At 49.9% G+C, this 23,753-nt stretch overlaps 1 protein-coding gene across 1 annotated transcript; it reads left to right on the top strand.

Moving 5' to 3' along the window:
* Positions 1-1,683: 1,683 nt before the first annotated feature.
* Positions 1,684-15,709, top strand: LOC114686649 (pyridoxal kinase-like; the record flags this gene model as incomplete). The annotated part of the gene is made up of 8 exons (XM_028861286.2): positions 1,684-1,783; positions 3,124-3,170; positions 6,301-6,386; positions 10,230-10,275; positions 11,254-11,365; positions 12,294-12,430; positions 15,147-15,213; positions 15,431-15,709. Coding segments are annotated over 8 exons (708 nt in total), but the record flags the coding sequence as incomplete, so codon positions are not given.
* Between the last annotated feature and the right edge of the window lie 8,044 nt (positions 15,710-23,753).

Here is a 23,753-nt window from a genome sequence, read left to right as displayed (position 1 = left end):
CTACCTAGGACACTGAGCATCTGCTGCCCTGGACTGATGTGATAGAAACTAGGCATGGCAGGGTGGAGACCACTGTTCAGCCCCCACAGTGCAGGAACAGGGGTGCTTCTAGGGTATTGGGATGCCACTGAGGCAATGGGCCCAGTCTGTGCCTCAGGCCAGCCTTCAGAAGAACTGTTCACTGGATCTCCTCAAGGGGGGTAGGTGGTTGTCATCAGCTGAGATGGTCACCAGGGAAACCTGGGGCTCCCACACCCACAGCTTAGCCTGTTTTCTTCCTGCAGGCTACGCCCATTGGAAGGGCCAAGTGCTGAATTCACAGGAACTCCATGAGCTGTACGAAGGTCTCAAGATAAACAGTGTGAATAAGTATGACTACGTGCTCACAGGTGAGGGTCCCCAGGGTCCTGGTACAGGGTCCCCAGCCTCCTGGTGACAGGGATAGGCCCACATCCCCTTGCTGGGCTCTTGCTTGGTTTCCTGCCTTCTTCAGGGTGGGTTTTGTTGTGCCGGAGGCACCAACACACCCTGGAGGCATCCTGGTAGAGGAGGGAGTTGGAACATTGGCAGGTCGATTCGTTGAGGGTGAAATGCTTCTACCTGGAACATGAGCTCATCTGTCACATTTCCGGCTGTATTTTCTACATATTGAATCTATTTATTCTGTGTGTGTGTGTGTGTGTGTGTGTTCACACTATTGTACACACACAGCGACACCGCATGGGTGTGGTGATAAGAGTACAACTTGTGGGAGTTGGTTCTTTCAACCCTGTGGGTCCCAGGGATTGAACTTAGGTTTTCTGACTTGGCAGCAAGCCTCCCTACTCAATAGACCATCACGCTAGCCCCCAATTCAGTGTTTGTTTGTTTGCTTAGTCAGGTTTAAAATGTCATGTTTGAGTTGGGTATCATGGCAAACACCTTTAATCTCAACACTCAGGTAGGTGGAGCGCTGCCAGTCTGAGGGCAGCCTAGTCTACATAATGAGTTCTGGGTGGGCCAGGGCTTCAGAGTGAGACCCTGCCTCCAAAAATAGATAATTAAGTAAAAGTATTTATGTATTTTTATGTAGATGGGTGTTTTGTTTGCATGTACACCTGCATACCGGAAGAGGGCATCGGATCCCCTGAGAATACAGTTATAAACAGTTGTGAGCTGCCATATTCTTAACAGCTGAGCCATCTCTCCAGCACCTGAATAAAAACTTTTTAAAGAGACACAGGGGCTGCAGAGGTGGCTCATTTGTTAAGAGCACTCTTGCAGAGGACCCAGGCTCACTTCCTGGCCCAAATAGGGTAGCCCACAACTGCCTATAACTCCAGCTCCAGAGGGTCTGACACCCTCTCTGTCCTCCGCCCTCTTCTGTCCTCCCAGGCCTTAAGCTCACATGTGGTGCACAGACATGCACTCAGGCACACAAACATACACATAAAATATTGTTTCAGTGATTTATTTTGAAAGTGGAAATTTTAGTTACTTGCCAGTTGTCTGTAGTTCCATCATTTAAAACTCCTCACATACATCTGGGATCTTCCTGTCATCCCCTCTGTGACTATACAGACTTTTGGAAACCTGTGTATTCCCTGGCTGCAGGGTCTGGCCTCCCCCACTCTCATGCATGTTTGATTTGATTGTGTTACAGCACCCTGGTGGTCAGTGTGTCCTGTTTTGAGAGGATAAACCTGGATTGTCCCTCCAGGTTACACGAGAGACAAGTCCTTCCTGGCCATGGTGGTGGACATCGTACAGGAGCTGAAGCAGCAGAACCCCCAGCTGGTGTACGGTGAGAGCTGGACCATGATGCCCCTTCTCCACTGTGCCCCATGCTGATCGTACCCTCAGACAGGGACAGCTCAGCCAACTGTCTCTGGCTTCCTCGCCACCTGTTTGGCCTTTACCTATTAGTTATTTGACTTATGGGACCTCTGAGGAGGAGTGAGTCTTGAGGGCAGGCTCAGCAGGGGAATTGAGAAGTTCTTCAAGGTGACTATAGGGTTTCTTGTGAGGTGCATAGGAAAGGAGGGTTAAGTATGCGTGAAGGCCTGGGGTGCCCAAGATGTGTGAGGTCTGACCCTAAAGAGGATGTAGGTTGGGTTGATACCCCAGGCTGGGCCAAACTAGTGGGTGGGGGTTGGGATGACACAGCATATCCAGTTTGTCCTGTGTGGAGAGTGCCCCTGTGGCTGCCAGGCAGCCCTGGGTCCATCCATGTGTCACGTGGAGCAGCCTGAACACCAGTCTCCCGGGTGTGCAGTGTGCCCTGCCCGAAGGCCAGTGGCACATTGCTTTGTCCATGCAGTGGACTGTGGTCCAAAGGGAATGTGCCTGAACCTGGGAAGATATCGTGAAACCTGGGGTTACTAGTCTCAGCCAGGCCAGGGGGGAGGGCACTATGCCAGTCCAGGTGACCTGAGGTAATGTGTTCTTGAGAAGAAGGTGTGAATGATGGTAAGTTATATGTGAAACTGTCCCGGGGACCTAGTTGTCTTGGACAGAGAAGTGCAAAGTGCTAGGGCGCAAAATTGTCCTGCGTCTCCACATGTATGTAATGTTAAAAAAAATTATAGGGGTGTGGCTCAGGTGGTCGAGTGCTGGCCTAGCATACATGAAGCCCCCCGGGAAAGATAAAGCCTCTTCACCACATGAACCGAATGTGCAGGTGTACACCTTTAATCCCAGTACTAGGAGGGTCAGAAGTTCAGGGTCATCCCATCTACATAGTGGGTTCAAAGCCAGCCAGGGCAAATTGAGAACCTGTCGTCAGTTAAGGGTGTGTACTCCTCTTGCAGAAGCCACGAGTTCAGTTCCAAGCACCCACTCTGATGGCTCCTAGCTGCCTGTAAACCCCACTACAGGGGATCTCCTGCCCTTTACTGAACTCCTGGGCACCTGCACCCATGGTACATGTACATACATGCAGGCACACACTCAGGCAGTTAGAGCAAGAGTTAGATATGGAGGCGTGTGTGGTGTGCATGCCTGCTTTCCCAGCTCCATGGGAGGCTGAGGCAGGAAGATTGAGAGTCCAGGGCTAACCTGGGCTACACAGTGAGAAAGCAAACAGTGTGGAGGTCTGTCCTTGGAAGCTGTAGCAGCTGCTGACCAGATGCTGTGTCCCCACAGTGTGTGATCCCGTGATGGGTGACAAGTGGAACGGCGAAGGCTCCATGGTGAGTGGACCCATGCTGCTGTTAAACGTGTGGTCTGTGCATCTGCTTTGAACCAAAGAGAAGGTCACCTTCCCGGGTCAACCAGCGTGACCCCCATACAAGGCTGAGACACCCCTGTTAGGAGGTTGGTCAAATGGACAACAGGTTAGGGTGTGTACCATAGACAGTCTGTCAGCCATTGACAAGCTGTCTAATAAAGCCCCAGGTGTGGACACTGAAGGTCAATGTCCCGAGTTTCTCCTGTTGCAAATGGTTTTTCTCAAAAGCTGGTTTGGAGGCTCTTGCAGGGGAGAAGGCTAGCCATTTGCCCTGGACTGCAGGACAGTGCTCCTCCATCCAGGAGAGGTGTCCTCTCTGTAGTCTCAGGAGGGATGCATGTGAAGCAGTCAGGGAGGCAGGGGACGCCTCACCAGCCATGTCAGCCTGTCCACACTGCAGATCACTGTGGTGAGGGATGTCACAGCCGGATCACCTTCTCATGTAAATGTTTTTTTCTCCGGTTAGTTTCCCCTTGTGCATTTAACAATGAGGAAGTCACTCTGAGCTCCCCAGCTGTTCAAAACCCAATGGGTCACAATCCACGAGTGAAACTGGTCCTGTGGCCATGTCAGACACCTCAGACTGTGGAGATGGGAGCCTCAACTCAGAGGCCTAAAGCTTCAAAGTCAGCGTTTTAACACACAGACCACCCTGGCATTTGCCTCCTTTGTGGCTTTTGACTCATGTGTTACTCACTGTGAATTCCCTGGGCACAGCTGGCCACACACAGTCCACACCAGTACAGGACTCACCTGGACCGGCCTCCTTTCCACCCTGCTCTCCCAGTGGAGGCCGGTGGCAGTGACTGGACCAGTGTCTGGTTTGCTCGGTGGCTGTTTTTCATCTGCTTTCTCCAGTGCCTATTTTCTGGAAGGTTCCCTGCACCAGACCCCTCCTTTCTTCCTGATGCTGCTTGCTGCAATGTCCCCAGCCGACCTAGAGACGCTGGTGTTTGGGTCCTAAAGAGCTCTCCTTCGGGCTCAGTGTTGCTGTGATGTGTCCTGGTTTTGATTAAATAACTCTCCCCGGAGAGCCTAGATTAAAGATAATGTGTTAGGGTCAAACTAGCCGAGAGTCTGTGGCTCAGGTGATCAATTTTGTTCTATTTTTGTTCTGGGGGGTCAAACCCAGGGCGGCTCATATGCTAGCCAATGCTCTGCCACTGAGACATGCGCCATCCATAAAACTCAGTGGTATAAGAGTCTTTAGTGATGTTGTGCTGGGTTGGGTATGTCAACTTGTCACGAGCTAAAGTCACCTGAGCTGAGGGAATCTAAGCTGAGAAAATGTCTCCATAAGATTGGACAGTAGGAAAGCCTGTAAGGCATTTTCTTAATTACTGATTGATGGGGGAGGGCCCGGGCCATTGTGAGTGTTCAGAGCCAACCATGGGCAGCAAGCCAGTCAGCAGCACGCCTCCATGCCCTCTGCATCAGCTTCTGCCTCCAGTTTCCTGCCCTGTTTGAGTTCCTGTCCTGGCTTCCTTCAATGATGGACTACAATGTAGAAGTGTAAGCCAAATAAATCCTTTCCTCCCCAACTTATTTTGGTCATGGTCTTTTATCCTGGCGATAGGAACCCTAGCTAAGGCAGATGTCATGGTCAGACCCAAGTCTAAGGGTTGGGCTGTGAAAGTGGTCCCATCTTTTCTTAGCTCATTTTCATTTATGCCAGCCAGCAGGAGTTCATCTGCATATGACCTCAGACCTCCAGGGAAATTCCTCAGCCACTGGATGGGGAGAAATTGGAACCCTGGATCACTCACCAGTGCTGCAAAGCATCGTGGGAACAGACAGTTATTTCAGAGCTTCATGTGGGATTTGGATGTCAGGAACTGGACAGGGTATTGGGCATCTGTAATCCTAGTTACTTGGAAGGCTGAGGTGGGATGATTGCAAGTAGAGGCTAGCCTTAATCAAAACTTTAAAAAAGGGAGCTTGAAGGTTGCTAGGGTCCTGGAGAAGTCCCACAAAAGATCACCATCCATGTATGCAGTCAACAAGAGCATTCTTCAATCCAGCATGCTGAAACCCACCATCCTACACAAGGGCAAAATGGCAATGACCTTGAGAGGAGCTCACAGGCTTCTTTTAAGCACAGTCAGTGGGACGAACGTCCTAGGGCAGTCCTAGGTCCTTGGCTTAAGCAAGTAGCAATCATATTAGTATGTTCTAATTGGCTATGACTGGCAGGGGCTGGTTAAGGCTACAGCTTTTCTATTTTGGGGCAGGCCTGGACAAGTCCCAGGCTTTGACCTTATTTGGTTATTACCTTGAGCTATTGACTGTGATTCAGGCCTGGCCTAGTTGTTGGGGTGCTGGAGATTGATTGTCCTTTGTTCATGACTCTCTCAGAAACTGCTTGTTCAGTCTCAGGAAACTGAAATTAAGGCCTTATCTCTGGGAGAAGACTGGGCAGCCTGTAATGGCATCTGCTCAGTCCTCTCAAAGGCATAGATCCTGCATGCTTAACAGGCATGAGGCCCCAAGTCCATCACCAAGATGGAGATAATAAACAAAAGCTAAAGATTGTTGTAAGTGGCCTTAGTGACTCACATCTGTAATCTCAGCACTTGGATTGGAAGGAAACAGGAGGATTGCTCTGAGTTCTAGGCTAGCCTGGGCTACAGAGCAAGAGCCCATCTCAGGAAAAAGGGGAGGGGGAGAGCACTGTTGTGTTGAATTGTTCCTTGATAATTTAAAAATGAGATGATCATGAGTATGTTGGCTCACAAGCATGTCTTAGGTGGAGATGAGACACCCCAGGACTCAGGCTACCAGAGCCAGGTGGGCCCAGCCCCAGATGGCAGGACCGGAGGGCCCCAGGCTGCCTCCAGTCATCCTGTGCGGTCCTGTGTCTTAGATTTCTACTTACTGTCCTCCTTTCTGGTTCTGAGGCCTCCCCTTCCTGCCCCAGGCACTTCTCTTACTTGGTGACACCCTTCTGTGTCCCGGTCCCTGTGGGTCCTCAGCTGTGTCCCTTTCCTGGTGAGGATGCCAGGTCTCCTCACAGGGTTTGGGCTGGGAGCATTCCTCTCCTGGGCTCTCCTTCTGTGTGAGTGATCTCCTTCTTTGTCTCCTGTGCTCTCCAGTACGTCCCCCAGGACCTCCTTCCCGTGTACAGGGAGAAAGTGGTGCCCGTGGCAGACATCATCACTCCCAATCAGTTTGAGGCTGAGTAAGTAACTACACAGCCAGAAGGACCAGATGCCCTGGTGTGTAGCAGGAATCTTAGAAGGTCTTATTAATAAAATCAAACCTGAGGCCAGTTATTGGGGTGAAGGCTAGAAGATCAGAGAAGCAGAACAAGCCACAGCTACCTCACCTTGCCAGTTCTTCAACTGATCCTGTTTCCTCAGACTGGAAGCTTCTCAGTCCTCATCTAGAATGAATCTCAGCTGAACTGTGCTGCTCAAAGCCTAAAAGCTTAACCAGCCAAATGCTTCTAGTTCCCGGTTTTCATGCCTTATATACCTTTCTGCTTTCTGACATCACTTCCTTGGATTAAATGCTCGCTTTCTGGGATTAAAGGCGTGAGTCACCATGCTTGGCTGTATCCTTGAACACATGGATTTCTGCCTCTGGAATGCTAGGATTAAAGGTGTGTACTATCATTGCCTATCCTCTATGTTTAATATTGTGGCTGTCCTGTTCTCGGACCCCAGGTAAGTTTATTAGGGTGCACAATATTTGGGGGAACACAATACCACCACATTTCCCCCTTTTTGTCTAAAAAAGCTTTTAATTAGTACAATATATTAATTATAATTAAAAACTATCCAATAAGTATATACAGTCAAGAATTACATTAACGATATCGAGTCCATTAACATTTGATAGATTTAGATAAAAAACTCCATTAATATATTAACAATGTCCAGTCCAGTAACATTTGATAAACTCAGACAAAAAATTTTTCATTACTTATCCTATTTAAAACAAGTAGTTTCCCTTTTAAAAGTAGATTCCATAATCTCCCTTTTTATCTTATCATATCCATATTCTCTTTTTTCTTTTCATAATAGATTCAGTAATCTACCTTTTGTAATTTTTATATCTTCCCCTTTTTCTTTTTAGAGTAGATTCAGTTATCTACCCATTTATCTTATTATTTCCTTATCTTTTTTTCTCAGAGTAGATTTGATGATCTACCTCCTATCTATATTCTTTTTTCTTTTTCTTTCTTTCTTTTCTTTTCTTTTTCCAAACAAAAACTCTGAATCTAATTTCCTTGTTCAGCTTTTTTCTTGACCATCAACAATTAACAACTTGTAACCAACCATCATAAACAATGACAATATCCATAACTCATTAAGCAACCAAAAACCTCCCACCCCACCTCTTGGGAATGTGGGCATCATTTTCTTAAAATTACTTCCTGCTTTCTGGGGGTGAAGACATCTTTAGGGAATCCTGAAAAGAAAATTTTTGGGTTAATTGTCAAGTCCTGTATCATTTGTTCAGTCTCTGCATAATGAGAAAGTGCAGGGCTTGTCTCGAGTCCTTGTTCAAGTAGTTTGTCAGGCTGGATCATCTCAGCTAGTCATCTCGAAATTGTCCTGAGTAGTTTGTTGTCCAAAGTTGATCTTTCCGTGGTGTTACTCAGCTTAGCGGATTTGTCATTGTGGGATTCTGTCACCTTTTTGAAAATTTCAAAGTTGCTGTTAGGCATGGTCATGGTTCCCTGTAGTGTTTTTTGGCTTTTGTTTTTGTTTTGTTTTTTTGGGTTTTTTTTGCCTCCTCTGTGGTTTGAAGCAATCACAGTGTGATAAATGTCTGTCTCTCGGAACCATGAACGTTCTTCCCTAGAACAGAAAATCTTCACAACAATTTCTCCCCACCATTTGTCTTGCCAAACTTTTCCAAACAGACCTTCGCCGATGCTTTCTTGTAATACGATGGTCCAGGCAATTCTTTTCTGAACAAGCAGGGTAAACCCTTCGTCCCAGGTAGCAGCATCACTGCAGTCACCAACACAATGAGAAGGAGCCAGCAACTCAGAGCAGTAGCCGCTGCCTCCATGGCCCCACCACAAACGTTTGTGGCTAGGCCCCAGCTGAAGCTTTTCTTTAGGAAGCCTCCTAGGTCAGCCCCAAACTCGGGATCCTCCTGCCTCTGCCTCCTTCAGTAAATCCAACCAGTGTGCCACCACAACCAGCTGAGGGTAGCTCAGGACTGAGCAGGGGCCCCAAAGGTCACAGGCAAGCAGCTTTTTCATGAATTCATACATTAATGATGTCGAGTCCACTAACATTTGACAGATTCAGACAAAAAACTCCATTATATATATTAACAATGCCCAGTCCAGTAACATTTGATAAACTCAGACAAAAAATTTTCATTACTTATCCTATTTAAAACAAGTAGTTCCTTTTTAAAAGTAGATTCAAAAATTGACCTTTTTATCTTATTCATATTCTTTTTTCTTTTCATAATAGATTCAGTAATCTACCTTTTGTCATTTTTATATCTTCCCCCTTTTCTTTTTAGAATAGATTCAATGATCAACCCATTTATCCTGTTATTTCTTTATCTTTTTTCTCAGAGCAGAATTAATAATCTACCTCAAATCTATATTTACTTTTTTTTAAAAACAAAAACTCTGAATCTAATCTTGTTCAGCATTTTTCCTGACCATTAACAATTAACAACTTGTAACCAACCATCATAAACAATAACAATATCCGTGGTATTGTGTTCCCTGAAATATTGTGCACCCTAATAAACTTAATAGAGGATAGGCAGTGATAGCACACGCCTTTAATCCTAGCATTCCAGAGGCAGAAATCCATGTGTTCAAGGATACAGCCTAGCATGGTAACTTACGCCTTTAATCCCAGGAAGTGATGGTAGAAAGCGGAAAGGTATATAAGGCGTGAGGACCAGGAACTAGAAGCATTTGGCTGGTTAAGCTTCAGGCTTTGGAGCAGCACAGTTCAGCTGAGAGGCATCCAGTCTGAGGAAACAGGATCAGCTGAGGCAGAGAGGCAGAACAGCTGTGGCTTGTTCTGCTTCTCTGATCTTCCAGCCTTCACCCCAATAACTGGCCTCAGGTTTGATTTTATTAACAAGACCTTCTAACAATTTATACTACACTGGTGAGCCCTGCAGAGCCCTGCACCATCTTCACACGTACCCCAGCAGCCCCACATCTGCCCTCTTGGATCCCTAGATGGCCCTTAGGAAGCCTGGCCTGCCCTAGACAGATCATGTCACCCTTGCCCCTGTAAACACGTACCCCAGGTCCCCACAGTGTTCCCATGGCCTCTAAGGTAACCACAGTGCTCTTTCTCTCTGGTGTTTGGTCCATGATCGTGTTGGCTCACAGTATCTCCCTGCTAGCAAGATGCTCCAAGGAGAGAAAGACGGGGTGGCACCTGTCCAGTTGATGTCTCATGTGGCTGGGAATGCCCCAGGTAGAACTGCTGGCCACAGACCTCTCTCAGAGCTCAGAGCACATGGCCATGATTAGCTGAAGAGTCAGCTTCTAAGAAACCTGCGGGTTACCCAGACTTGCAGGGCGCAGGCCTCTCTGTCCCATGAGCAGAGTCCTGCAATCCTTGGATGCAAACACTGGTGGGCATTTTTTAGATGGAGTAGCTGAGGGCCCCAGCCCTGGGCCCTTTCCAAGTAAGGGATGGCATCCCTTTGAGGATCCTGTGCTGTCAGAAGGCTGAAGCAGGTGCATGGGTTGTGTTGGTCATTGTGGCCCTCAGAGTTCCACGCACATTGGTTACCTGACTGCTGTGCTGAGAGACTCTGGGGGTTGTAGGGGCTGTTTCTCTCTGTTGTCACCTAAAGGCATTCACCACAGTTTGCAACCTCACCATGTGTGTGAGTTTCCTTATACCACATTTCACTCTTGACCTTCCCCACTCTTCCGTGTGTGTCTCTGCCTCCCCTGGTTCCTGTGGCCAGTAGAAGCTGTGATGGCCTCTGGTGGGGATGTCGGTCAGTGGCCGGGATGGCTGTCCTTTCTTTACTGTAGGGACTGGGGCTCACGCTCCCATCTGTGTTCCAGGTTGCTGAGTGGCAGAAAAATCCACAGCGAGGAAGAGGCACTGGAGGTAAGGAGACCCTCACACATGGGCATGTTCATGAGGAAGGAGACCTTCACACATGGGCATGTTCACGGGGAAGGAGATCTTCACACATGTCCTGTTCACGGGGAAGGAGACCCTCACACATGTCCCTGTTCACAGGGAAGGAGACATTCACACATAACCCTGTTCTCAGGGAAGGAGACCCTCACACAAGGCCCTGTTCATGGGGAAGGAGACAGACACCCATCTTCAGCTATGAATGGGCACCTGAGAGGTAATAAGCTCTGACCTTAGATGTGGGGAGCACCCAGCCTTTGTCACTGAGCAGTACCTCTGTCAGTTCTGTACTCAGTCCACCATGTGTCCGTGTCTGTGACCTAAAGCTGCCATACCAAAGCATCCTCTCACAGCCGGAGTCTGGAAGCCCCAAAATCAGTTGGGGGCAGGGTGCACTCCCTCTGAGGCCCCCAGGAGGTCCTTCCTGCCACCTCCAGCTCCTTTTGCTCTGGGTTAAGGTATGGGCTCATGGCCTAACTGCCTCATGACACAGCCATGCCCCTCTATTGTCCTTTATAGGACAATAATCACATCCTTTTAAGACAAAGTGGTGCGGTTCACTCAACTGGGGCCTCTGCTTATTGTTACTAAACAAAGAAAGGTAAAAAGAAAGACAAGCCAACTTGGAGAGAAGCTTCTCACTGGTGGATATGACTAGCTTCCCAGTTCCTAAGGATTTGGTGCGGGAGCCCCAGGCTTCCTCCCACACTTCCAGACTCTGAACTCTCAATGGCCCTGGCAGAAGGTGGCAGACCACAGGCTTGGCCATGCGTGTGCAATGTTCCAGGTTCTCTGGAAGCCCATCAAGCACGCTGGTCACGCCTGCCTGCTTGAGGTCTGATTGCAGAGGACGGTGGCCGACCAGGGTCTGTCCCTTGAGAAGCATGGCTGTCAGGAAGAGCCACTGTGGCTGCATGTGCTGACACTCTCCCTTGCTCCTGGCAGGTGATGGACATGCTGCACTGCATGGGTCCTGACACAGTGGTCATCACCAGCTCTGACTTGCCCTCCCCACAGGGCAGTGACTACCTGATCGCCCTGGGCAGCCAGAGGATGCGTAAGTGCCTGCTCCACCTGCCCCACCTGCCCCTGCATGCTCCTGGGTCCATCTGTTTCTATAGCCCATGGCTTTCAGGGCCCAGAGACTATTTGGGGCTCGGTAGGAGGGCGATTATGACTTGCTCAGCAAGTGGCTAGTACCTCATGCCCCTCAGGAGAGTAGACAGAGGCAGCTTCAGGACAGAGCTCTGTGGAGTGGGGGGACTAGATGGGCACTGGGACATAAGCAGGTTCACCCAATCCCACTTACCGGATGCTCAGGGATCCATGCTGTGCTGGAACCACCAGGTTCTCATGGCTGGTGAGCCACCCTGCACGGGAGCCTTATGCCAGAGGCCAGCTGAGTCTGGCTTCTGTGGCCCAGGTGTCTACAGGGAGTAGGTTTCTGCTGGACTTGGTGACTGGTTATGCACACAGCACATGAGTTAATTGTGTTTGAACAATGTTACAATGGTACTGAAACCTGAGTCACAGGCTGACAGGAACCCCAAGTTCACACTCACTGACTCCAGTCAGCATTCTGGATGCACAAGGGGGTGGGAATGTGCATCTGAATGCTCCTGGGCCACAACACGCATGTAGACACACACACACACACACACACACACACACAGTGCATCCATGTAATTCCTTGCACTCTGAGTGTGTAAAGGTCATGCTAGTTTCAGCTTCTACGGGTCCAGGGTTTCACTCCCCTTTGGGACAGTGGTGGCAGTGGGGTCAGTATGACAGCCCACATTGAGTCCTAGAGCTCCTGACGGAGGCCACAGCATATCTGATGACCACTCCCAAGGAGAGAACATGCTGACATTCTTGTCACTCCAGGAGAAGTGGGGACAAGTTGGGCTGACAGGTTCCCACTGCAGGGGTGACCCTTGTTTACCTGAGATGTCTCAGACCCAGTGACCCGGCTTATGTTCCCCCAGGGAAGCCTGATGGCTCCACGGTGACCCAACGCATCCGGATGGAGATGCGCAAAGTGGATGCCGTCTTCGTGGGCACTGGGGACCTCTTCGCTGCCATGCTTCTGGCGTGGACACACAAGCACCCAGACAACCTGAAGGTCGGTTGTCCATGTTGCTCCTCTACACAACTTCCTCTGTGCTTCCGGTGGGAAAATAGGTTAATGTGGTCCACATAGCAGGAGAGAGACAGAGAGAGGAGCAGGTTTAGTGGAGGCCTGGTCTGAGCACCTGCCTAAGTGCCGGGGGGGGGGGGGGGGGGGGGAGAATACTGCTGACTGTGGACTCAGAAGCTCACCTTTTCAGTGTGTCACCCACTCTTCTCTTGTTTTGGAAGTGGTGACATCAGAAACAAGACATTGGGGACTTGGATTTGAGAGTTAGAAACCACAGGGAGCTGGGGATGTAGTTCAGTTGCATGCGTTAGGCCTGGGTTTGATCCATAGCAGTGCCTTAACAAGAAAAGAGAAGAAAAGAATTGACATTTAAACTGGAGTCAGCCGGGAGTCCTGGGCCTGTACAGCCCTCCAGGTGCTCCTTGGTGACTCAGGCTCTTCCAGTGCTCAGTCCAGTTCAGGCTGTTTCCTGCTGTGTAGCCATTGCCTAACTTGATGGACACAGCCCTTGGGGTACCAAAGGCAGAAGGTTGAGGATGCAGGCTGAGGTACGCCCTTGCCCCTCAGACCTGTCATGGAGATGGATCTTTCTATGGTTGTCTGTATGTCCATCCCACCTGCTTCGTGCACTTGTAAGGAGGAGGGTGCTTTTGCTCAGGTGCTCCTTAGCAGAATGGATCAGCTGGGACCAAGTTTGTACTAGGTAGGCACTCCAATTAAGCCGCATCTGGAGCTCAAGTGTACTGATGTTGTGACTTGGGGATCAGGGATGGCTTTTCTTGTGAATATGCAGTTAGTTATGGGGCTTATCAAGGGCAAGGGAGTTTTTTCTTCCTTCCTTCCTTCCTTCCTTCCTTCCTTCCTTCCTTCCTTCCTTCCTTCCTTCCTTCCTTTCTTTCTATTTTTTCCGAGACAAGGTTTCTCTGTGTAGCTTTGGACTCTGTCCTGAAACTCGCTTTGTAGACTAGGCTGGCCTCATGAGAGATCCTCCTGCCTCTGCCTCCCGAGTGCTGTGATTAAAGGTGTGTGCCACCACCACCCAGCTGAGTTTTCTTTCCTTTAATAATTTATTTTTATTTTATGTGCATTGGTGTTTTGCGTACATGTATGCCTGTGTGAAGGTGTTAGATCTTGAAGTTACAGACAGTTGTGAGCTGCCATGCAGGGAATTGAACCTGGGTCCTCTGGAAGAGCAGTCAGTGCTCTCAAACTCTGAGCGATCTCTCCAGTCATAGGAGTTTCCTTCAGCTATGACCTTGAATCTGATCTACTGGCCTGTGTGCAGAAAAGCTGCACAGTGACCGATTAGCAGGCCGTCTCTCCTGATGCCCAGCAGCTGACAGCCAGCATGTCCTCCTCCAGTGATGTTGCAGAGTACAAGGCTGGGAGCATGGTTCAGTGGCAGAGCCCTTTGCTAACACATACAGGGCCTGGGTCCCATCCCCGCAGAGCAAACACAAAAGAAGAAGAATGCAAAGTTGGAAGGACCCCTCCCCCAGTGTAGACGGACCCTGCCTGCAGACTGCTACCCACAGCCTCGATGTCCCGCACTGTGTGCCCGCGGTGCACAGCTGGGTGAGGGCTGCCTTCCCTTAGACTGGAGGAAGGGGAGCAAGGCTGTCACCTCGGAGAGACAGTTGGATGTGGGGACCTGGACGTGGGTTCCCTGGTGCTGTCCCACCGTCCACTCCACCCCGCTCTGACCTGTCTCTGGCTCCTTGCTTATATGCTGGAGAGGGAGACGGACTCCCGTGTGTCAAGTCCCCTGAAAACTCTGAAGTTAAGTCTAGAAGGTTCACTGCCTTTGCCCTCCACTGGCTCTCCAGCCCCTGCCTCCCTCGGGTGCAGGCCAGGCCAGATTTGCCCTGTGTAATTGGTAGCAGTGGGGGGTTCCCTTTGTGCAGGGCAGCAGAAACTTGCCAGCTGGCCCTCAGAGGAGTCTCACAGAGCAGCTCCCAAGCCAAGCCCTGGATCGGCCAACCCATGTAGGCACCGAGGAGTGTCTGGGTACCTGCTGAGTCCCCCAGGCCTCTGGCCTTGAGAGTTGAGGGCGGCAGTGCTTTCCCTTATAGAGTCTTTAAAACTAATTACTCCCAGGGATTCTGTTCAGTGCCTGCAGTGTGCCAGTGTGCACAGTATTGACAAGCCCCAAGCTGCTGTCCCTTCCCAGGAGGCATTTCCATCCACACCGAAGAGGATAATCTAATAGTCAGGGTCTGCTTGACTCTCTCTCCACTACTGTAACAAAATACCTGAGACAGTTTATAAAGACGAAAGGTTCTTTCCACTCACGGTACAGAAGTGTCTATCCAGGGTGAGAGGGCCTTGTTGCTTAAGCCCTGTGGCTGTGCATCCTGGTAGAATCCAGGAAGCAAGAGGAAGGAAATAATGAAATTAGACACTATCCCTTTCCAGAAGCCACCTTCAAGGACCTAAGGACCTGGCACCAGGCCTCACTTCCAGAAGCTGTCCTCCCCTTCAATAGCACCTCAGGCAGAGGGCCCAGCCTCTAGCATGGGCTTCGGGGGACACTCCAGATACAGGTTCATGCAGATGCATCTCTGTGGGGGGCTGTTGTGCAGTCAGCCCCACGGGGGCCCAGCTGTGTCCAGTGTGAGTGACTGGGGCAGCTGCTGCTTGTCCTCTGGACAGGGATGCTCAGTCCAGGTGGACCAAGGTGGTTTCTCTGTCCTCTCCTCAGGTGGCCTGTGAGAAAACCGTGTCCGCCATGCAGCACATGCTGCAGAGGACCATCCGGTGTGCAAAAGGTACCTGTCCTGGCGCTCTGCCTTTCCTTCCTGTAGGTGGTCCCTGTCTGGAGGAGGGCAGGAGGGAGGGGAGAGCTCTCCCTTCAGCCCCTGCACCCAGCTGCCTGTTAGAAGTGGGGCAGCAGGGGGCGGTGTGGAGCAGCAGCTCCAGTGTGGGGAGGAGGAGGGATGCCTGAGACTGCATCCCACCAGCTCTAACCTTGCCTGTGTTCCTCAGCTCAAGCAGGAGAAGGAAAGAAGCCCAGCTCGGCTCAGCTGGAGCTGAGGATGGTCCAGAGCAAAAAGGACATCGAGGACCCCGAGATTGTGGTGCAGGCCACGGTGCTGTGAGGGCCGTGCATTCGCCCCGACACACCGTGTCCGGGGTCTCTGTTTTCATCCCTGTGAAAGCTGTAATGTCTGCCTTAGAGCCATGACTGACACTTGACATTTTATTCCTTCCTGAGGGTCGGGTCTCATCCGGTCTCAATGGTGAAAATGTGCCATCATGTTTTTTGTTTTTTTAAATACCAAAGCCATCGCAGAAATATGTGACTCAGAAACATGGCCCCTTTTCCCCCAAGGCTCTGGGCCTACTGACTGCCTCTTGTTGACTCATAGGTGTGTGGGAGGCAGGTGGAGTAGGCAAGCCTGCTGCCCGTGGACCCTTCTGTCAGCCATGGGCTGCCGTTGCCCCCAGATTCCTGCGGGGATTAGGACTTGGCCTGCGGTGGCATTATTTTTAAATTGGGTTAAGTCTTAACCATGGCATCTGGAAGAATTACGCCAAATGTCTTCATTGCCGTTTGGGTCTTACCCTTGTTCCTGCACCAGAGTTTCTGTGTGTGTGTCTGTTGCTCTTTGTGTCTCCGAGGACGTCACACTTACCCAGCTGTGGACTGTGGGAAGGTTTTATGTCCTCATGCTTAGGTAGGCCCACAAGCATGGAGTCACTGTGACGGGGACCCTTTGAGGGCCCCGGACATTCCAGGGGATCCGCAAGCCTCCCGGGTGTCAGCAGGAACTCCTATAACTTGGGAGCAACTTCTGGGGAACTGACCAACCTCGGGGTCGGCTGCTGAGCCTGAGGTGGCTTGGGAAGGTCAGGGAAGGATGCCACACTGGGTTCTTGTGGGAGCTCCCCCAGCCCTGGGCCTCAGTTGGCACTGCACATGCCATGTGCTGCTGAGGACAGCACACTGCTGCAGCCGTGTGTGCACAGAGGAGAGGCAGCCGTGGCACGTGCCCCCTGGTGGCACACTTAACTGCGAGCTCCTCCCCCCATTTCTGTATTCTGTGCCCACCACTCGCTGAGGGGCAAGAGGCCCTCATGTGAAGCCAGCTCGCTCTCTGCCTCCTTGGAAGTCCTGCTCCTAGAGGGAGCGTATGGGCACTGTGGGTGCAGGGCCATCTCTTAGACCCTTGTAGGAGACTGTGACAAGTTCCATTTCCATTGCTCAAGTGTGGCTTTCCCAGATGTACATCTTGGAATTTGGGGTCCCTTCGTCCTAGCTGTGAGGGGGGCTGTCCATTTTTGATTGACCTTTATCTCAGCATCCACCCATTTCCCTATACCTCAGTTCTTGAGATTTGCCTCTTCTGAGAAGCCACAGCCTAAGGAGCAATAGGAGAGGTGGGGACCATATTGTGATCCCCAGGGGTATAGGTTCTCCAGGGGTGCCTGGCTGCCACCCATAGGTGAACCTCAGAGTGTCATACCCTACCTTAACATAGTCCAGGGTTCCCCTTCCCCAGTTAAAATGCCCTGGATGGAGGAGACACCGGTCCACATGGACTTGCACCAGTCCAACTCCACTTCCCCACCAGCCTGCATCCTGACTTCTCACCTTTCTGGTCTCAGCCTGCAGGATGGCTGAACAGGTAAAGCTGCCTGTTGCCAAGCCTGACAACCAGAGGGACCCACATGGTGGAAGCAGAAAACTGATTCTTGTAAATTGTTCTCTCTCTCTCTTACACACACACATGTACACACACACACTAAATAAATAAATGTTATTTTAAAAATTACCTTGTTTTGCTGTATTTTTTACTCTTTTGCTTTTATAGCTCTGCTCTTTGGGGGGCCTGTAGCTAGAGTTTTCCTGCCTGGCCCACAGTCAGGACAAATCTCTCTCACCTGCCAGTCCCACAGCTGCTCAGACCCAACCAAGCAAACACAGAGACTTATATTGCTTACAAACTGTATGGCTGTGGCAGGCTTCTTGCTAACTATTCTTATAGCTTAAATTAACCCATTTCTATAAATCTATACCTTGCCACGTGGCTCATGGCTTACCGGCATCTTCACATGCAGCTTGTCATGGTGGCGGCTGGTAGTGTCTCTGACTCAGCCTTCCACTTCCCAGAATTCTTCTCCTCCTTGTCCTACCTATACTTCCTCCTGCCTGACTACTGGCCAATCAGTGTTTTATTTATTGACCAATCAGAGCAACACATTTGCCATACAAAATATCCACTGCAGGGGCCCACCACCAAGTTCCCAAATAAATACACATGGAGTCTTATTATTACTTATAAATACCTGACCTTAGCTTGGCTTGTTTGATGCCAGCTGTTCTTAAATTATCCCATCTACCTATTGTCTCCAAGCTTTTACCTTTCTCTATTTCTGTATATCTTTTCTTTCCTTCTTACTCCCTGTCTGGTTGTGTGGCCAGCCCCTTCTTTTTTGTGTGCCTTGATCTTTTCTCCTATTTTTTTTTTATTTATTCTCTTTGCCTGACAGCCCCACCTATCCTGCCTTGCTATTGGCCATTCAACTCTTCAATAGACCAATCAGGTGTTTTAGACAGGCAAAGTAACACAGCTTCACAGAGTTAAACAAATGCAACATAAAAGAATGCAACACATCTTTGCATCCTTAAAACAAATGCTCCACAGCACCAACAAATGTAACACATCTTAAAACATTCCTCAACAGCCTTGTTCAGGAAGGTTAGCTAGCTTTCTGTCATGTATTTCCTGGTCCCAATGGTAGGCCTCTGAGCTCCAATTCCTGTTTATCAGAAGAAGGAAAGCTATGGCCAGTGGCCTGGAAGGGAGGAACAATCCCATTCCCCTAAGTCACAGGAAAAGCCCCTCACTGCCTCCCAGAGAGCAGGGAACACCATTTTGTCAGCAATGAGGAAAACTTCCTTTTTCCTCTCAGAGTATTGAGGCTGGACGGGAGAGATGGCCATGTTGGTAGAGTACTTGCCATGGATACGCGAGGACCTGAGTTCAGTCCCCAGCACCTAAGTGTGGTCCTGGAGTGTGCACCTATAACCTCAGAGCTAGGGAAGTGGAATCTGGAAGTAAAGGAAGACCCCAGATGTTGACCTCTGGCTTCACACACATGCACACAATAAAAGGGTAAGAGCTGTCATAGGGTTGAGGAAAGTCTGTATGTGTCTGGTGCGATGTGAAGAAGCCCCTGGCAGAGCAGTGCTGGCTATGGTGGTTTATGTGTGCCGGGGTCTTCATGACCTCACTCTCCACCACACCAGGAGATCCTTAGCACTTTGCTGTAGCTGGATGAGTGCTCTTTCCTCATGAGAACTTCCTCTAAAGTCCTAAACTTGGGTGTGGTCTCGATTGTCTTCCTGTGTGCTTTGGAGCCCAGGGGACATGAACAGAGGCTGTGGCTCAGGCATGTGACAGAAGAAACAGTGCTTTGAGCGTGGGGCCTGGGCAGAAGCAATGCTTTCCAGAGAAATGTCTGCAGCCCTGCCTGCCAGCAAGCCCAAGGTCTGCCCCCCTTGTGTCCAAGGCAGAATTCACTCTCAGTTTGCATAGTTCAGTTGTGACATGATGTATTTGGAAATGAAGCTGTGTTAACCTGGTGTTGCCTGCTTCCTGCTGAGGGCTCCCTCTGGTACTGTCTTAGTCCATCACCTTCAACCTCCCGGAAGACTAAGAGGGAATTCTGACCAGGATGCTTTGGAAGTCGTTGCCTGGCCCTGTTGATAATCACGTGCCTCTAGCTTGCTTTCGCAATATGTTAATGGTTGTCAAAAAGACGCTGCCCTTTTCTTCAGTTGGGAGAGCCCAGTGTTTAAAAGCTGCTTGATGTTTCAGTGGGGGTGGCCAGGCCTGGCTGCACTGTGCTGAAGTGGGGTATTGAAAGGAGGGGACTGTGTGCTCCATAGTCTCCCTGGCTTCCCAGTGTGATGTCACCACCGCCAGCTGGGATAGGAGAACAGCACTGGGTGTTACAAGTTAGGCCATGTCCTGTCCTTGTTGAGGAAGGCGGGGCCCTCCTGAAGGAGGCAGGTTGGCCAGGGCAGCACTGAGTCCTCTGCTGTGCCCCTGGGCGGCTCCTGACCCCAGTGTCCAGCTCCCATTGCTTCAAACCTTACACTGTCTGTAGCTGAAAAGTATAGAAGAGAGAGGTGAATGTATTTGGGACCCTTTGCTTCCTCCCTGCCCTCTGAGCGATCTCTCACTCAGGGCATCTGGTCCATAGTTCTGCAGTTCTCAGGTGCCCAGTGACCACTGGGCTGACCACAGCTTGCCCTGGTCCCCTCCATGCATCTTTCTTTTGGGGCAAGGTATCTATCTGGGCCCAGGGAGGTGCATGCAAGGACACAGGCTTTGGTGGTGGCGTCCAGATTCTGTGTCCCCTCCAGAGGGTGCTGCAGCCCAGCCCCCCCTTTTTTTTTACTGTTGTGCTGACATTTGGGGGTTTCTTTTCTATTCAGCCATGCAGCTACTTGTAGCGAGAAACCCTGGAAAGTCAAGACTGTCCAAGTGACAGATGGATGCTGACCACAGGGACCACCAGTGGATGCCTGGAGAAAGTGCCCCCACCCCCCACCAAGGACAGGTCTGGGAGGTCAGGTTCACACTAAGTTTCTTCATAGAACTGTGGGCTCTGTAAGGAAGGCTTGAACCTGGTCCCACCAGTCTGGATGCTGCCCTCTCTGAGGATGATGGAGGAGCGCCCTGGAGTGGAGGTGCTGCTAGACGTGCATGTGCCAGTCTGTTCCTTTCCTACACTTCCTGTGACAGCTTCAGGTGGTGGCTGGCAGGGCATTTTCAGGTTCCAGTCCTGTGGAACCAGGGTGAGAAGATTTCTGCCTCCAGTTGCACACTTTCAGTCTCCACCAGCAGGGGGCGCAGTGGGACCAGAGTGGTGTCAGCTGCCCAGGCAGAGGCTGGTACCAGTAGCTTAAACAGCAGTCACCAAGCTGGGAGATTTGGTTGGTTGGTGTTTTAGTGTGTAAATCTTTGTGTTAGCATCCAGACTTTGGTGCTGTATGACATCTCACAGTGAGTAGGAACTCAGTGTGTCCCCAGGCCTTGCATGACATCCCAGGAAGCTATGGCTTGGTCAGCATGGCCAGACGTGACCTTTCTTAAATTGGGTGCATTTTGAAATGTGTGTGCTTCCTTGTTGACTCTGGTTTATTCTTGTTGCAGCAGTTTTCCATGCAAAGTCTAATTTAAAATAATGTGTTATATGCCATATTCTTTCTTCATGGCACCCTAGTGTGTTTATTTGCTTAAAACTAGAATTTAGTAAGTAACTCTTAATTTCATAGTATTCAATTTTTTTTTTTTTTTTTTGGTTTTTTGAGACAGGGTTTCTCTGTGTAGTTTTGCGCCTTTTCTGGAACTCACTTGGTAGCCCAGGCTGGCCTCGAACTCACGGAGATCCGCCTGCCTCTGCCTCCCAAGTGCAGTCAATTTTTTTTATATAAATGGAAATTTTTGCTTGGCAAAGTGATGTACACCTATAATCTACCCTAGGGGCTGAGGCAGGAAGATAGCTGTGTAGCTGTGTAGTAATATCTTTACACGCACACACACACACACACACACACACACACACACACTCACATACACATGTTATTCCTGGATTTTTTTTTTTAAATTTCTGGTAGAATAAACACAATTTAAAGACTTCACTATTTGAAACAGGCAGGAGCATGTCCTCAAATCAGGAGTCTTTATCTCCCATTTACCTTCCGCCTCCCCCTCAAGACAGGGTTTTTCAGCATAGCCCTGAAACTTACTAGAACTTACTCTGTACTGTAGACCAGACTGGCCTCGAACTCACAGAGATCTGCCTGCCTCTGCCTTCTGAGAGCTGGGATTAAAGGTGTGCGAGCCGCCGCCGCCGCCGCCGCCGCTGCCGGGCTCATCTCCCATCTCTTACCCTCACCACCTGGGGCTGAGCCCTGGGGAACATCCACTTCCGGGTGGTGAGGGTGATCTGAGCTCCCCCATGCCAGCAACTCCTCTTTCCTCCTCCTAGCTCACTGTGGGCATTAGTTCCCGGTCTTTCTTCCACAGGATACACATTCCAGGTGAAGGTCTCCCTAAGTCATGGGGACCCCACCCTGCCCCTGTCAGCTCTTAAATAGATAGCTAGGGCTGCCCTGCCCTGAGGCTTTAGGTGGGTGTTAAGAGGGGAGAGCCTGCCACTCAGACCTCCATGCTTGGAAGTTCCCAGAAGGCCTTGGGGTGTAACCATGGCCATGCCACACTGCCCATCCTATAGAGCCAGCAGACCCCATCAAGGCAGGCTGGGATGTGCAAAACCATGGCCGCACCTCACTGCCTGCCTTGCAGTTCCCATGAAGGCAAGTAGGGAGCCTTCACTCTTAGTGTGACCTGGGCCAGTGCCATGGAAATGTCTGAGTTATATTCTCACAAAGGTCCTGACTCCTGCCTGGCATGAGGAGGCCATGCTCTGGGGTGACAGTTGATGACCCTCAGGCTTAGTACATCTGTCCTGTGTCCCACAGAGCAGGAAGGCAGAAGTTTTGATTCCTTCCGACTCAGATCTGATCGGTTCCCACAAAACACCTAAGATCACTTTCTGGATGATGAGAATGTGAGTCACTATTTTTGGAAATGATGGTGGATTCTTCATGAACATAGCTCTTGAAGGATGAGACATGAGTGACTTCCTGAGTGCTCTTAGCTTCATAGCTGCCTAATTCCCGATATAGACCTTGTCTTTCTCTCTATATATACACATATAACAAGATTTCCTGAAATTCTTATCCGAATTTCACCCTTGTGTTGCAAACCTGGACCAATCAGAAGACGGGCTGCATCTCTGGGGCCGCCCCGACCTACGATTCCTTCTCAGAGACCACACCTTTCTGGAAGCTCCAGGCCTTTAGAGCAAAGCACAAGGCCGGCCCACAGGCCCTGCTGTGCGGGAGGGGCCTGCTCTGGGCTCAGGTGGTCTCCAGCCCAAGTCCCCAGCCCTGTGTACTGTCCCCTGTCAGTGCGTTTGTGGACATGAGCACCTGTCGGCACTCCGTGGGACATCTATACAAATCCAACTCCACTAATCTCTCTTTTCTCTGATGCCCTCCTCAGAACCACCCCTAACCTACCTCAAATATTAAAAAAAATAAAGACCTTTCAGAGCGCTTCCTATTGACCTCAACTCTCTTCTTAAAATGTTTCATTCATGTTAGGCATTTGTAGGGCAAGCCCTTAATCCCAGCACACAGGAGGCAGAGGCAGGTGGATCTCTTGTGAGTTCAAGGCCAGACTTAATTGAACATGGGGCCATGTTCTAGCCTTAGAAAGCAGCAGGATTTGGTAGATTTAACCATATAGCTCTGGCTTTACAATCAAGGATAGAAGGAAGGGGTTATGGAATCTCCCTCTGCAATTTAGGAACGCCTCCGAGGTGAGGCATGCATGTTTCAGGGGTGTCCTTGAATGGAAGACTAGAGAGGCCATTGTATGAGGCTGTTAAGGAGAAGCCTGGGTTCCCTTGGAGAACCCAAAATATTGTAGATGCCAGGAACAGGGGATACCTGTCAAGGAAAGCTGCTAACAGGGAGCAGAAGCAGCCCAAGAGAGAGAAGTGTGTTGCAGTCAACAGAGCTGAAAGGAGTTGGAGATCTGAAGAGCGTTTTGACATTAGACATAGAGATGCAGAGTTTGGAGCTTGCCCAGCTGGTTCTCAGTCTTGCGTTGGTCCAGTAATTTCTCACTATGCTCCCTTTCCTCCATTTTTGGAATGGTATGTATACCCTGTGCCATTATATGTTGGAAGTCTGTGATCGGCTTCTTGATTTAAAATTTACAGGGAATTACAGTTAAGAGATGGCATGAATCTTGGAAGAGACTTTGAAATGTAGTCTTTTAAATAAGTTTGAGACTGTTATAGATTACATGGACTTTTGAAGTTGGACTGAATGCATTTTTGCATTACGATATGGCTACAAGCCTTTGGGGACCAGGGAAGTTGATGGTGCTCTTAAGCATGACATCCGAGGCTGTTCTCTGGCCTTTATATGCATGTGCACATGTACATGAGTACCCCCTGCACATGAATTCAAAATAAGAGAGGCAGGTCATTCACGACTTTGATCCAAGCACTCAGGAGGCAGGTGGAACTCTGTGAGCTTGAGACTACCCTGGTCTACATAGCGAGTTCCGGGACAGTCAGAGCTGTATAGAGAGATCCTGTCTCAAACAGACAGACAGACAGACAGACAAAGTGAATGAATAAATAAATAAAAGAGGCATGCAAGCTGGGTGCATGCCTTTAATCCCAGTACTTGGGAGGCAAAGCCAGGTGGATC

Source organism: Peromyscus leucopus, chromosome 16_21 (genome assembly GCF_004664715.2).
Source record: "Peromyscus leucopus breed LL Stock chromosome 16_21, UCI_PerLeu_2.1, whole genome shotgun sequence".
In the NCBI taxonomy this organism is placed as follows: Eukaryota; Metazoa; Chordata; class Mammalia; order Rodentia; family Cricetidae; genus Peromyscus; species Peromyscus leucopus.
This window is presented reverse-complemented; position numbering and strand designations above follow the sequence as displayed.